Here is a 16,731-nt window from a genome sequence, read left to right as displayed (position 1 = left end):
TTGTTTGATTTGGTGTAAACACCCCAACTTCCTAGAAGAAGCACCTTAGGGGGAAAAAACACTTCTGCCTTTCCAAAAGCTTTAGCAAAACAGGCTATAAGACGGTAAAAGCTTTCACAAGAAGTCACTTATATTTCTATAAAATTATCCCAAAAATGTTATTCCAATAAGCAAAAGTTAAGCTGACGGGGGAAAATGCGAGAACTGTATTGAACCTATTTTTTTCCATTTCGACTTGCAGCATCTTAAAATACAAGGGGTAAATTAATAATTGAGAAACAATACAGTAACAACGGCTGGCTGCCAAAAAGCCCAATAGAGCTGAACACTACAGGTGAGAACTAGCTGACTCCTACAAGGACTCTGAAAAATGTACACTGTAAACTGAATATAATCTCGTTAGTGCTGAGGTAGAACAGGTCTTTTTTCCAACATTTCATAGTGGAGTACGAAATTATCCTGCATAGGAATTGCGGAGAAATCAGAAAATTAGAACCCGAATTCCTCCAATTAACATAGATCAAAAAAGGTAAAATGAAATACATACCTTGCGAATTGTCTCCCATGTGTTTGGATCAAAACAAATATAAGATCCTCTCTCATAGGCGTTGGTCTTGACAAGAGGCTCCAAGTTGGCAACCCTCATAAACCACAATCGATGTTCTCTGTGGTAAAACCAGCCCCGGTTATACCTGTATGAAATGATGTGAAAATGTTAACAAATAGATTCAACAAAGAATAAAAGCAAGTCAAATAGGTCAATTATGTAGTATGTGGTATCCCAAGAAGCAATAGCAAGCTAGATTGCTATCAGGAGCTACAGTAGAATGAACGAGCTCCATATAAAATCAAATTTTCGCACAAAAGAAAGGACATACAATTCATTAGCAGCATATAATTGTGCTTCATCCTTCGGCATGCTGCAAAGAAAATAGATCGAGTTATTTCTACATTCAAATTTTATTGCCAAGAACTAGACTTCTTATGAGAGAGAGACTCGCCTGTAGAAAATGTAAAACAAAGTGTCTAACTGAAGCTTGGAAAAGTACGCTTGCTGCAGCAATTCGAAACATATCAGAAGATTTAAAAGAAAAATGTAAAACAGATAAAAAGATATACACGAATATAGAGCTCACTCACATTTAGAGGAGGTGGTTGCTTGGCATAATAACATTGTGGTACCGTAAATTCTGGATCACCCTTGGCAGGCTCATCAGACCACGGGGAACCAAACGTTTTGTGTAAATTTTCAGCAGAGTTCAAGTTCAATCCAAGAGTTGTAAGATCGATTCCAAGTGCAAGAGAAGTCAGATCCGGATCACTCATTCTTATGACACTTAGCAAGCCAAGCATACCAAAAGGGTCAGGAGCGGTTTGAGCCTGCATGGATTTCATACCCTGATCCCTGTATGGCTGGCCTATAGCAGACATATGTGGCAGGCGATATTGAGATTGAGTCTGTTGCTGATACTGCTGGATAAGCTGATCGTATGAGCCAATACCAGAAACAGTATTTGAAGAATTAAGAGGCCGTAACCCAATACCAGGAGGTCCACCAGACTGAATCAAATAGAGTGAAAAAAAAAAAAGAAGCAAAGTATCACCTTAAGCTGTATGAATACGGACCTTGTAGCCACTACAAATTATGCATGGAAAAAGCGTCTTCACCATAATACTAACAGAAACTGTTAGCTTTCCATGTCATAACTCAACTCAGATGCTTCAAAAGCAAATGGCTCTTCTGGTAAAATACTTTTTTTTAGAAAGTTAACATTTCAAATTACTTTTTTTGGAATCAGCCAATGTCCACAAGCACTCAGCAAGTAATGTATACCCCAACTCAACCCAAACAAGAACTAGTTAAATAGAAACAGAGGAAGGGGAGACATATCTTCAAAATTTTATTAGGAAGTCGCCAGCAAATGGGGGCCTCAATCAACTGTTTATGCAAAGTGAATGTGACCCATATATCACATCCGTACCCCAATCCACACAAACCCAAATATAAAAAGAAACAAACAGAGCAAAATAAAACAAATAATAGCAAAAAAATGTACAAGGCAATGCACCTGTTGGTGATAACTGGAGTGTGATGACGGGAAGACATCTGAACCATGTAAATGTAGTGGATCCTGGTTGTTTACATTTGAAAAAGAGAGACCACTATTACTCACCGATGAGGCATGTTGCTGCTGCTGCTGTGAGCGAAGCGATGAGTACGTCCCTCCCAAGTTAAAACCACCAGATCTGCCCATCTGTGCCTTAGATAATGAGAGATAGGGGCAGTGTCATGAGGCTAAAACATTCACTATTAATCAGTTATCACAATATTAAAATAATAATCCAGCATTTCAGAAATTTGTATTTACAGAGAAGTGCTGCTGCTGCATCATAGAAATAGTATTATCATGAAGTTGTTCTTTCTGGTGCAGATCCATAGGATAATCAGCATTTCCACCTAAGCAAACATGAGAGCAATTCAATTTAGTAGACTCATATAACATGCAAAAGCAACTGGGAATCATCTTATGTGTTCCCTTTTTCTTTCCCTTTGTCTGCTCTCTAGCCATACATAAAAGAAAGGGGGAAAAAAAAACAGACGAACTCAGACCTGGAAACAAAACTAAAGAATAAAACCCATAAGCATGCCCTAACCATAATTCCAAGCCCTCCCAGGAGAAAAAAAAGAGCTACCTCCCAGATAAAATCCAGGACTAGAAAGCAAGTTTAGCTTGTGGGGTACAGCACCAACCACATACTAGGAATTGAGAATGCGTATCCAATAAGGCTAAGTTTAAAAAAATCAGATCCTTTTGCCATAAAAATAAAATCAGACTCCTTTGCGGTGAAAAAATTAAACGAAATAAATGGAAAAACTCAGAGAGAGGTATGCAAACTTGTACTTTCAGTTCCCCTAAGATGTTTCCTAAACAGGGAAATGATTCATATTCCTCTACTTCCCTCCGCAGACCTTTTCTTTTCTGACCCAACAGAACACATTGCCGCACCAGAGTTTCATTGGAGGAGTGGTTAATTAACTGACCTAAGAAAGCATGAGAAGAACATTGTACATGCATAATCACCTTTAAATCCTGGCAAGGCAGGAAAATCTTCATTTTGAATGCTGAATTCTTGATTTTGTTGAGCCATTTGTTTTCGCAATGAACCTGAGATCATTCCTTCCTCAGTATTCTGAATGAATGATTAAATAAAATCACTTCCACAGAATAACAGGAAGGAAAAGCATTTTGATTACCTAATGGTCCTTGAGGCCCTCCAGCAGAGCTAGGACGGCTGCTTAGCTGAGGGAAATCATTGATATCAAATGGAGATCCATCATTTGAATTCACGTCATTCAACATTCCCATGGAATTAAGGTTGCCAACCACTTGAACATGGTTCTGAGATAGTGGACCACCGCCAGAAGGATATGAATTACCAAACATAGACATCGGAGAGGCTGAATACAGATGGTACCATTAGCACAGAAGACGGATTGACCTTACCACACAACATATAACATAGGTGCCTAAATCACCTTAAAATCTACAAATACCAACTTTATGCAGAATTAATGGCAAAGAAGCTAAAAGTAAGTTTATTAAGTGTATTAACATGCTCAAATTAAATAGAATCAAACGATAGAAGTAAGTTACATCAAATTGTATTAACATACTCGAAATAAACAGAATCAAATGATACTACATCTCATAAACATTGTTGGAGTCCTAGAAAGGTTTTCAACTTGAGGTGTATGGTGAGGATAACGAGCTCAGCAAATGAGGAGAACTAGACCAACAGAAGGCTCAAACGGCCAATTGATTTAGAAGAAAGTCAATGAAGAACGAAGTAGAAATGATAAAAATTAAAAACTAGATTAATGAAAATTCAGATTTACTTGTAACTACTCTTTTTAGGGCTATAAGAAAAAGACTAAAAAAGGTTAAATAGGACTATTCCCCTCAAGATTAAGTTAGTGGCAGATAAATCACCCAACCTCTGTAAACTTGCAATTGAATATGGATTTTTGTCCAGTTCTTTAAGGGATACTTAGCCATATGTACAAACAGTTTGCAACGAGTATAGCCCAATAAATGTTTACATCTAAAATAGCCAACATATGTTTACATTGACTTTCATCAGCAAATTCCATTTTGCGCTCTTCAGTTTTTATTTTTTGAAAACAATTGAACCCTCTTCAATTTTTTTTAATCTTTCAGTTTTAAAATTTGTATAACATGTCGTATAGAAGTATATAAACCCTATTATACATTTTTATACATTACATATAAATTAATTATATACATAATGTATAAAGAAATGCATTTGCTTTGTATGTGAATCCTCATTCCACACTCTTCGAAGCATTGGAAAGACATAAAGAAGAAAAATTCCCATAATAGTTAGGACACCAGGCTTTGGTGAAAGCCAATCAAGCAACTCAAATTCTTCATTCGAGTACTAGTCTGAAGGAGAAGCCATCAGTCGATTTCAGAGAAGTTTGTTACTTCCAAGTTACAAGCAATGACATACAATTATACGATGGATTGCAAATGCAGGATGCTGTAGATGGGGGTCCTTCTCGTACATATACTATCATTCACTGCTCTTCAATTAGTTTGTTCATTTCTAATAAGCACATGATATGAAGTTGCGCAATGAAATTAACTGAACACTTGTATAGCAAACAATGAAGATGCGGCTGGGAATGGTCACAAGGGAGATGAACAGAGCATCGTATTCCCAAAGATAAGTCTAGCCTCACAAATTTGAGACAGATGAAACTAGAGATTCGGATGTTCAGAAATTTGTAGAAATGAGGTGAGTTTTGAATCTTCAAGAGGAGAAAGAGACTGTTTGATTCTTGTGTTTTTTCATGAAGATTGAAGGGTAAGGTTAGAACCAATTCCACTCTCGTAAGGTGGAATGAACTACAAACACTTTCACTTTAGTTCATAATGAGATAGTTATGTGTACATTTTGAAAGGCCAAGAAGGCTATGTACCACAAACTCAAAGCTAAGTGACACGATTTGTATTTGACCCCCGTCTAGAAAAGGGAATAGCAGACTTATCGTGTCGAAAAACTTCAATCTATACCAACCAACCAACCAGCAAAGAATATCCCTTATTTTTTCAACTTAAAGCTACATAAAAGTTTGAGTTAATATATTTTAAGAAACAGATCAAAAGAGGATATGCAAAGAAGATTATTAAATAAGTGTATATATCCGCATCCATGAAAAAAAAGAAACTAATACACCTCTGTCAAGTATGAAAATTATGTCAGAGAAAGCTTTGGATATTAAAACCGAGAACAGACAGCACGATGAAGGGAACTAGTAAAACTAGAAGAAGAGAAACTACCAACAATCCAGGTTAATTTACCTTGCTGCAGAACACCACCCATTAGCCTATTAGATCCTTGAACATTTAAATTTCCAGAACCAGTGTTCGCAGTCAAATTTAACCGGGAACCAAGGCCAGGCACAGACAATCCTGCACCAGAGCTGATGTTTCTCCCAATGTTGCCTCCACCGACTATATTTCCAACTGAATTTGACATCCTTGGACCTGCATTTCCCAAAATTGTGGACATCCCAAGGCCTTGAACAGAACTTCGATTACCGATTGCTGCAGAGGTTGGAAGAATCCCAGGAATAGAACCCCCAACACCATTATTGTTACTACTATATCCCTGGTTACCAACAACACTCATACCACCTCTACTTGTCATGCCAGAATGACCATGAGAACTTCCCTGGGATATCTGCAACAGAGATAGACAACCCAATGATGGTTGTGTCCTGGAGTTTGTAAATATGTGTGCGAATAGACAAAAAGAAGACAGGAAAAATAACAGATACAGGAAAAGTTCGGAAACTAATTCTAACTGATGCTTGAAATGGGTTAAACAATGCTAGTAGTATGTCTCTGAGGAGCTTTTTTAAAATCTTCAAATCCAAAATCAAATCTTCTTTCCCATTTTTTCAAAAAAGCATTTGCTCCACCATCCCAAACTATGTTTTCACCAAGTATAGGAGACAGACCAAACCAAGAAATTATTCAAAAAGCATTTCCTCTCCACTATCTCAAACTATGTATTCACCAAGTGTAGGAGAGAGACCAAACCAAGAAATTATCAAAATAACCGTCTTAGAGGGACTCATCTTGTTATTTTAATTTATTTAGGTAATCTACTAAAAAAACAGAAATACACAAACCCGTGAAAGCGCTACCACAATATTATTTGATGCAAAATGACCACCAGAGAGGCTATTACCTGATTGTGGACCCAACTTAAAAGCGACATTATTATTTTTCCCATTATTTAGGTAATCTCCTAAACAATAACAAAACAGAAATACACAAACCTGTGAAAGGGCTACCGGAATATTATTTGATGCAAAACGACCACCAGAGAGGCTATTCCCAGATTGTTGGACTCCACTTGAAGGGACATTATTTATTGCTGTGTTTCTTGAACCAAGTGTACCCGGCATGTTAGGAACACTGAAACTTCCATGAACATTATGAAGGCCCTGAATATTTCCTGTGAGGAAGAAGCTTTCTAGTACATTTGCTACAAAAATTAGAAAGTAATGACAATACAGAAAACAACTCACCAGAGTGATGATAAAGAGGGGAGGCTGCACCCGATTGAGGAGAGAAAGATGAAGGAAATGAGCGACCAGAGTTGTCAGGAAGATTTGAAGCTGACCCGTTCAGAGATGACTACAATCAAATTGGAAAAAATATTGAGTGTGGACCACTAAATATTAAAGAAGTAAGCAATACTCATTCATGCATCAAGAATTCATGTAAAACTGAAGTGAACAAGAACATCTAATTCATCAGTCAAAACGAAAGTAATCATGAATAGAATAAGTGTTCCATGACTCTAGTGTTCCATTATGCAAGCATGTGCTTAAAAATGCAAATTTTGACCAAATCTAATAGATTTGGAGTTCTCAGAAATGCACTGGCGCAACATGTTTGGCTTCGTGTAGTGGTAGGCAACATATTCGGAAACATGAGCCATCTGAGTTTGCCTTTGATTGTATATAGTACTTTAACCAAAGACATTGGAACAACATTACTTACGACAACATACCCAGTGTGGTCGCACAAGTGAAATATGGGGAGGGTGGGTTGTACGCATACCTTACTTATGTTTTTATTGGGTTGGGTTGGGGAGGGGGAGACCTAAATAGACATATGGGTAGATATAGTGACAGATCCAGCCGAGCATATTAGAATATGATTATCATGCTAGAATAAAAGAAATACTACTCCAGAGTTTGCATCACCTAGTAAATTAGTTTTAGTTAACACCTCGTGTAACGAGAGGAAATCACATTCTCGCATGATAACATTTATTTTTGTGATAAGGTAAATGTGAGAACATTTAATAGTGAGGTAACTACAAATAAAATTTCGCTCTTATCAGAAGAAAAGACATGCTCAATGTAAAGGCTGCATTGATTATCACAAAAGAAGCCCGAGCCACCCAACATGACCTAGAATACCTGGATATTAAGAGAAATAGTGAGCGAGAAAGAAAAAGGAAAAGAATTGCATGCAACCAAAAGTTCAATAGTGGACACTAAAAAACAAAAACTAGCATCTTCGGACAGACTATTGGAGGAGTGAATATGTGACAAAAAGCTGATCCATTGGAAGGAAATGACAATTTGCATTGAGGAGGTAACAAGCGAAATTCTAGATGTGTAAAGGCTGGATCATACCATAAAAATCTTGGTGGTAAAATGAAGAGATACAAAGAACTGTAAAAGCAGAACTATAAAAGAATACTTTAAAGAACATAAGAGAGTTATCAAAGAAGCTAAAATGGTTGCGCCCAAGAGTGTGGTCAATGAAGTGGACTGAGAACCATGAGGTCCTAGGTTAAAATCCCAATAGAAACAAAAAAAGCAAGATGATTCCTTCTCATTTGTCCCAGCCTTATTAGACAAAGTTACTTGGTACTCATTGCTAGAGGGAGGTGACAGGTATCCCGTGGAATTAATTGAGGTAAGCACATGCTGGTTCGGACATCACGGTTATCTAAATAACATAATATGTTTTCTTTTAGAAGGTAAAGTAGCTCATATGGTTATTTAGCGAAGCCATAGGTAAGACCTTAAATATAAGTTAACACAATCAAGAGAGAAGGGATAAAAACTTGGACTAGGTTAAATGTATTAAAAAATTCCCAATGAATAGTGAGATCAAGAGATACCGAGATACAATTTTGATCAATTGCTAGACATAAATACAAGATTAACTTTTAAAGTATAACCTCAACTAGTGTAAGATTGAAGCATCATATATTTGTTTTGTAAAAAAAGAATAATCTAGCACATTAAAAATACGTAAGTAACGAGCATAGAGTGCAAGTTAACCAACTAAAAATCTAAATAAAATTTGCATCACAGATAAAATCTTAACAAGAAAAATAACAATATCACGAATAAAATCTTGACCCTCACAATGAGACAAAAATAATTTTGAACACTCCAGAGATAAGGCAGATAGACATAGGTAATATGTTGTTCCAGAAAGAGGAAGGAGATAAAAAGAACCTAACTGAAAAAGCAACAAATACACGAACGGTACACAAGTATCAAAATACAATAAACTCTGGATAGAAAGATGAATACATTGAGTAACCCTGACATTGTAGAAATGTCAAGAGGTCATGCAGAATATTTTCCCTGTCGTACAGAAGCTTCCTTTTGCTTTTCTTGAGAAAGGTTTTGGGAGAATAATTTTTGAAGCCTTTCCAATGTATAATTATCAATTATCTGTAAGGCAATGTGAATAAAATAGGAAGTCAATAGATACTATAGTCTTTACAATCAACATTATCGAAAGAAGAGAATGAGAAATCCACTAAGCACATAAATACATACTCTTAAACATGCAAATTATAGAACATACGGTGCAAACTAGTGTAGCGGGCAGGCTGAAAACGAGTAGATCTAACCCACCTATATTCTTGTAAGAAAGAAATGGGCAGTTACAAGTCCTAACCACCCATATGAAATGCAGGTCAAAAACTGTAACTAGCTGTTACGGTCAAAACAGGTTTGGCCGATTTCATATAGGTGTAATAAAAAATGGTCACGTATTATTCTTAATTTACAATAAATAGTAAAAGTGGAACTTAGATTCTAATGTACTCACATATTTTACTGGATTTCCATCACAACTTTGGTTAGCTCAAACTCTTTTTCAATGTTCAATTAGATCTTTGCATTCCATAAAAGAGGAAGAAAACGTCGGCACAAAAGAACAGTGGACTATCGTCTCTGCCCTAAAATAGTTCATCCTTATAGTAAACTCTACAACAACCCATACATCAAACATGATTACAAGAGCTCAATTTCACCTTGAAGATCTTTCCATTTCATACAAGAGAAGAACATATCAGTGACTAAGAGCAGTGGAGGCTGTGGAGCATCATCTCTACCCAAAAATAGTTTGTCCTTATAACAAAACTCTAGAGAAACTGAAAAATCAAACACAATTAAAACGAGCTTAATTTCATTAATTTCATAGCAAAGAGAAAGAGAATTAAACAAAAGGGAAAGTCATTTAAACAGGTGCAACTCATTAAGTTTTAAAACATTGAGTATGATGATTTTTGTTAAATTAGATCTTGATCCTAACACACACAACAAAAGTTTAGCTCAAAGGGAGGAGGAATGTCCAAGCCTTATAAGGATTCTACCCATCTTAAACCACCAATGTGGGACTTTTGTCATTCTTTAGTACCCCACCTCATGCCCTAAGCTCATCAACCACTAGTGTGGGACTTATTGTCATTCTTCGACACCCCACCTCATGCCCTAAGCACTGGTGCATGCGCAATTTTAATTTTAGGAGCCCCAACATTGGGTGAGATGGAACTTGGCTTTGATATCGTGTTAAATTAGATTTTTGATCCTAACTAACACCCCAAAAGCTAGCTCAAAGAGAGTATTTTCCAAGCTATCCATCTTATCAACCACCAAGGTGGGACTTTTCTCATCTTTAAAAATATTTCCCTCTCTTTTGGCTCAAGTATAAAAGGAAATGTAGTATATTTTGGTAATGGCATACAACTAGAATTATGAGTAATGTAAAAAAGCTAAGACTAATATAAATAAAATTCTCAGACTATTCACACTTTTTCTGTTGTGCAACAAAGCACAATAGCATATCCTACTACACAATCAGGAGCATCCAGTACTTACCTAAATTACTCTATTTCCATTTTTAATTAGACTGAATATCGGGATCAAGTCATTAAATCAAGAGTAACCACAACTAATTGTGTGCATTACTCTTTGGCTCCAAAAGAAGAAACTCCATGAAGATTTTATCCCTATGACCCTATCTAAGGCAATAATTAAAATCACAAGGTCTCAGTTCAGCCTCAAAGAAGGTGTAAATTTCGCACTAGCAATACAACTCCAGGATTTAGGTGGGTTTTCCAATGCACATAATTTGTTACTTTGACAGGGATCCAAAGCAGTGTGAGTGAGACATTTTAATTGTCTCCAGTGAGCACTAGACTGCTTTTAACACATTTCCAGTCCTTATTCGATCTATTTTATTAAAGGTTGAACCTTTATTCATAAATAAATATATATATATATATATAAGTTTGATACTTCAATGATATATAAAATTACAATAGGTGAAAAGAAAAGGCTTCAAATCACTTGCTCCAACTAAATTAAAACAATGAAACACATCCATTAACTAAAAAAACACAAAAATTATCAGTCTTCCACACTCAAGTAAACAAGTATATCGCCGAAGCCAAAAAAATTAAGAAAAAACATTCGATACAAATTACAAGCAAATTCAAACCCTAACATTTCCCTTAATCGATAAATCGACATAGAAAATCGAGAGCTGTATATGAATTGAAAAGCCAAAAAATAAACAGAGAGAAAACTAGAAGCGAAGAAATGGTGCGGAAGAGAGAGCTATTACCAGAGTAGAGAAAATAGCGAAAAAAAAGCAGAGATCTGTGAAAAAGATTTGTGTAGTGATCTATGATGTTGATGAGAGTGGAGCGATAAAGATTGGAAAAAACAGGAAAAAGAGAGAAGAATAAAAGGGCCGAAACTCTAAAAGCCCAAAAACAATTGTTGTTCGCCCCGAAGTCACACCACTTGGCGATTGAGATGGGGACACGTAGGACTTATTGACGTAATATTTCTTGTCCGATTTTACCCTCGCCAGTTGGCGCGTGCTAAAATACTCTTAGCCCAATGTTTTTCTTTTCAAGTATAAATGGATACTAACTATTTTATGGAAAATTTTAAAAACAATGTTGTAATACTCTCTTTGGTTCAAAATATGTATTAAAAATTCTTTTTTAGATTTAAATGATTTAAATTTTTATGTAAGTTTTAAAATGTATTGTTTCGTCATATTAGTATGAGAAAAAAATACAATTTACAATACTTATTCGGCGATGTGTTGTGTAAACTATCCATATGAAAATTTAAGCTCATTTCATTTGTTTATTTTGCTATTTCATTTTGATTATTTAATTTGTCGATATATATCATTGAATACATGATATATATCTTGTATCACTAATAGATAATCTTCAATAAGGGTGGTGCAATGTTGATCCATACTTACCTGGACGTGGTTAATATGATCTATAAGGCTCATAACCTTGGTTGGTAACCTCCGTTGCACTTTGGAGGGGTGTATGTCTAAGTGACAGAGTCTACGTCATAATTTATGAAAGAGGGGCCTGCGTTTGCGCGGTACTGGCTAATTCTTAAGTCCAATGTTTCCCTGGCCCAGCTCATTACTTAGTTAGGCTTCTATTCCATAGATTGTTACTGGGATTTGACCCAATTCTCACTGGTGTAAGTTTGGTCCAACACTGGCAAATCGGTTATTACATTATAGCATATCACAATAAGAATCATTACATTAATATTACTGTAATGACGTTTTAGTAATTTAGAAAATACTATTTCAAATATAGTTCATCTTTAAGAGTTTGCTCAAAGATTAAAAGCTTCTATGTACAATTTCTCTTGACTTGTTTCTATGTTTACTTTTCTAAATGTTAAATCTCCTTCCGTCATATTCTTTATGATAATGTATCTTATATACATGATATATTGTATATAATAATATAACGTCGTGATGCTATGTATGATTGTTTTCGAGCAATAAATGGAGCTTCATATGAAGATCCTCAATTAAATCTAAAGCATATATATTGGCATATTGCTCATGCGATTGACGTGTATACAAAGAGTTATGAGTTGACAGGTAGCAAGATTGAAATCATGGCTAATTCAGTGTTATCACTTACATTATGTATATACGTATATGATTGTGGTGTTCTATGAAAGCATAATTATACTTTTTGCACTCACACCTCTTGTATATTAAGTTAACAATCACACTAATAAATAAAGAACAAGTGTGAGTGGGGTAGACTTGTATTTTTGTTGAGAAACATGAAATTTATAAAAACTATGGAAAAGAGAAAATGGTGTTAAAACTATTTGAAAGTGAATGAAATTATCCCTAATCAATAATTTGGTTCAAAAGTACCCCTATTATCAATCAATGGATCAAAATATGAAAATATTGGATATGTCTTTTCTTTTTAATTACATTTTATACCTATATGTGATTTTCCTTGGACACTATACGAGTAATTAACTAAACATGTTATTACCACAACATGTTGGGTGGCTGGCCCTATATATATATGATGATTAATTGCGTGCACTAAGTAATAATTACGTAGTGAGACAAACATTTACCTATAATTATGACATTAAGAACTTGCTTTGTAAGCTCCATTATTTTCCAGCAATTTCATTTCATCGCACAGACTTTATTCTTTTTTCTCATTGATCTATTCCCTTTTTGCTTCTTTACTTTTGGACTACTTCTTCTCTTCATCATAACCACCGCAAGAGTTCCTTTTCCTTTCAACCATAAAGTGATACATATAGTATATGATATGAGTGGTTATTATATGGTAACAGGTATGTACACACCAACAAGGGTCGTGGTAGAGTGATAAATACTCTTTCATATTTAATCAGAAGTCTCGAGTTTGAGTTTCCCTGAATACAAAATCACAACCACACCGACTTTTGAAGAACTAATACTTTTGTGAAAGTAAAATTAAATATTACAAAAGTTTTGAAAGGAGAATTCCTTTTTTTGTAGTGCTTGGATGATCCAATTACGTAGTTGGATATGGCTTATACTTTGTGAAAGGTGGAAATTAAGTGGTACTTGCTATCTTATGGGATAAGAATGACGCAATTTCTTGTTTTTAAAAATAATTGTAGTAGATAAAAAGTATATATGCATCAATGACGACTTCCTTTTCTTTTATGGCAAAAGAAATTAAAGCTAAGAAAATTAGAGTTTTAAACCTTTTAAATTCCTAAAAAGGTAATATACGTAAGTGGCCATACTTCCTACTTTTACAAATTTATTTATTTATGAAGAAGACCCTCTTATCATCTCTTATACGATTTTATTCATTATTCTTAAATTCGTTTGACAAGAGATGATACTAATATTGTTTACGAAACTTTTTTATCCAATGGAATAGACACGTTAAGCATTATACACAAAATACGGTGTAATTAATTTTGTTAACATAGTAAGACTAAAATTTCCTCTTTGTCCTCCTTTTATTCTTTTTATTTTTGTCTGAACTTTCTAGTTTAGATAGTACCGTCCTCATCAATGATAATTATAGTGTGAATAATAACTACTCATTTATCATTAACCCAAAATTATAACTTTTGATGCAGATCTCTATTTGACAAGAGGTAGCTGACATTGGAAAAAAAGCTCATAAATAAATAATTAATTAAAAACACAGGCTTAAAATAAAAGACAAATACTCCACTACTTTAATTTCCTTGATCAAATTAAAATCCTAACACAAAAATGACATTCTTGTATTAATTATTAAATAGTAATACATTACCATGATATTAAGTTCCATATGTATGCAAAATATGTAGAACAAAATATATATATATATAAGATGGATAAAAGTAAAATTAAGAGAATGAAAGGAAAAACCCTTGAAAATTACTAGTAGTAATTAACCAACCACATCAACCTTGACGGTGCACGATAATAGTCGCCGGAAAATGGATGCAAAAGCAGCGCACGATATCTCTTTAGCCCTCCTAAGCCCTTTATTACATTTTCTTCTCCGGCCACCACCACTTAAATTACGGCTTATTTTCTTTCTTCCCCGGCCGTAAAATCTCATTATTGTTGCCTTGTCGTTAACGCACTCTTCTTCTCTTGAAAAAGTATAGCTTCTTAAATATAATTGCCTGCATGAAATACTATCCACCACTTTTGGTTTTGCATAAATATTATTACTATTACTCTTCATTCTTGAACTTATAAATTCCACGTCGGATTCCGGCCATTTATACAGGTTTATATATGTAGCTCTTACCGGTAATGATCTCGCACCGACAACGTCGTTAACGCAACTTGATATACAGGCGGAGGTCATGATTCTTGATTTTCCGGCGAGTGTGTGGAGACAAAGAGGATTAGGTTTTAAGACAAGTTTTTGTTTATGTGGAAGAGAAATATAATAAGGTGTGGATTGTACATATATATAGTATAAATTATTATTAGCGTAGGAAAAAATGATTTGTCCAACCTGTTTAAGTTTAAGACGGTTAATTTTGTTAGTTAATTCATATCTAAAAGTTTGGAGGATACGTAGTCCAAATGATCCACGTATCTTATAAAAATATACATATTTTATAAAATACTTTTTTTGTTTAATATGTTATATGAAACCGTGATAAATTAAAAGATTACGTATTATTAGGTAACTAAATTAATTATTAAAAAAACAACTAAAGTTTAATAGAAGTTGATGTTTGTGATGTGCTCGGTGGGTTAGGTTAATGACTATTATTTTAGCTTATTATGAAGCAATTTATTTCTGTTCGGGTGATATTTGACATGTTTATTTATTAACTCAATATAATTTAGTAGAGTTTTATTTAGTTTTACATGTTTGTCTCCTATTTAATTTTCTTCGCTGCAGAAAAATTGTGAATTATATGGAAATTTATTTGAAAATTAGTATAAAAATTTGTAGAAAAATAAGTTTCGTGCGAATTTTCATACTAATCCCCAAGAAAATCCCTATGCAATAGATCACAGTNAATTCACATGGAGCACACGTACATTGCATGTGTCCAGAGACTAGTGTGAGTGTGTATATATATATATATATATATATATATATATATATAATTTGTATAGATGTAGAAATGTTACTACTTATATATTATTATATAGGAATTTTTTTGAGATCATAATTAAGATATGGATTCTGAGTGATTTAATTATTATTCCTCATGGGGTTTTATCATTTGGTTTGGTGGGGTAACTAAAGGGGTGTAGGTGGTGAAAATATGCAATAATTTGGCATCATTTGAAGGAGTATTGGTAGACATCTGTACAGTATTTTCAATGAAAATAACTTAAATTGATCTCTATAAATGATTTTTTATACATTATTAGATAGAAATAAGGGAAAGTTACATAAACATTAGTAATAAGCAAAAAAATAAATAAAACCATAAATAAATTAACTATAAGTGAGTAAAGAATAAATATTTTGAATATGGTATTTTTCTCATAAATGAGGTATATATATATATATATATATATATATATATATATAGTATTGTTGGTGTAATGTACCAGAAATAATAAATTATGGTTGAAAATAAAAAAGACATAAAATGAAATAACAAATTTTTAGGCTGAGGTGCGGATATATCACTTTCTTTAAGAAGATTCAAGCCCATTGCGGCATAGTCTACACCGATCCAACGTATCACTCTTGACTTGTCCCCTTCAGGATACAACAGTCCAACAACGTCGTATGACTCAAACTATTCCAGATTAGTTGAAGAGTCCAAATTTCCACAAAAAGAACATCTTTTTTAACATATAATATCTTTTTTGTATATATAGTGAATATAGTTGAAAACTTATTATATTTTCTTTTGTCTCAACTCTCTCTCTTTCACTACACTAAATTCAATATAAACTTCTCATCTTTTCTTACATTATTTCACTTCTACTTGGGATCCTTCACAAAGGAAAAAACACCACTATTTATAGGTGAAGAAGTCTTTTATATAATCAATGGGTAGAATGAGGGATAGTAATAATGTGGATTAGATGAATGTGATGGATGTTACATTAGTTACAAAAAACTAATGGTCATATGAGTTACAAGAAACTAATGAACACGAGAGTTACAAAAACTAATGGTCATATAAGTTACAGAAACCAATAGTCTAACTTATGTACTTAATATTTTATTTTAAAAAATAAAATGCATAATACACCAACATATATATAGATAGATAGATAGAGAGAGTGTGTAGTATATCAGTGTATATATATATGCTAAACATAAACTATAGTATATAGTATATAGTATATTAATACACATAAATGCATAATGTAGTATATCGTATGTTATTTTCATATCTTGTAACTTGTAAGTGTGAAAGGTTATACATTCAAAAGGAAAAGTTGTGGAGGAGGAATACGAGGATGATGTGGATAATCATTAAAATAAGAAATACTACAAAATAAATTTAGTAAATGATATATGTATGCGTAGTGTTTATGTCAAGTATAGTTAATATTATTGCATTAT

At 33.9% G+C, this 16,731-nt stretch overlaps 1 protein-coding gene, 1 non-coding gene and 1 pseudogene across 7 annotated transcripts; 2 read left to right on the top strand and 1 right to left on the bottom strand.

Moving 5' to 3' along the window:
• Window positions 1–112: 112 nt before the first annotated feature.
• LOC107023276 (probable NOT transcription complex subunit VIP2) lies at window positions 113–11,134 on the bottom strand. Of its 6 annotated transcripts, none has more exons than XM_015223911.2 (15): window positions 10,989–11,134; window positions 9,394–9,513; window positions 8,663–8,806; window positions 6,626–6,734; window positions 6,374–6,552; window positions 5,388–5,769; window positions 3,257–3,460; window positions 3,084–3,167; window positions 2,370–2,458; window positions 2,070–2,261; window positions 1,141–1,560; window positions 1,002–1,054; window positions 879–920; window positions 548–692; window positions 113–459 (listed from the first exon to the last, which is right to left on the bottom strand). In XM_015223911.2, exons 3-15 carry the CDS (start codon window positions 8,678–8,680, stop codon window positions 400–402), a joined length of 1,977 nt encoding a protein of 658 aa, XP_015079397.1. In that variant the 5' UTR covers window positions 8,681–8,806; window positions 9,394–9,513; window positions 10,989–11,134; the 3' UTR covers window positions 113–399. The 6 variants fall into 6 exon arrangements, with proteins under 6 accessions (XP_015079397.1, XP_015079401.1, XP_015079400.1 ...); XM_015223915.2 differs by having other exon boundaries at window positions 2,175–2,261; XM_015223914.2 differs by having other exon boundaries at window positions 2,070–2,255.
• Window positions 6,626–6,706, top strand: LOC114077695. Its single transcript, XR_003579068.1, has one exon. It is a non-coding gene; the product is annotated as a small nucleolar RNA snoR35 (small nucleolar RNA).
• A 506-nt stretch (window positions 11,135–11,640) lies between the features above and the next one.
• Window positions 11,641–11,787, top strand: LOC114077718 (annotated as a pseudogene).
• The last annotated feature ends 4,944 nt before the right edge of the window (window positions 11,788–16,731 follow it).

Source organism: Solanum pennellii, chromosome 6, assembly GCF_001406875.1.
Source record: "Solanum pennellii chromosome 6, SPENNV200".
Taxonomy (NCBI): domain Eukaryota; kingdom Viridiplantae; phylum Streptophyta; class Magnoliopsida; order Solanales; family Solanaceae; genus Solanum; species Solanum pennellii.
This window is presented reverse-complemented; position numbering and strand designations above follow the sequence as displayed.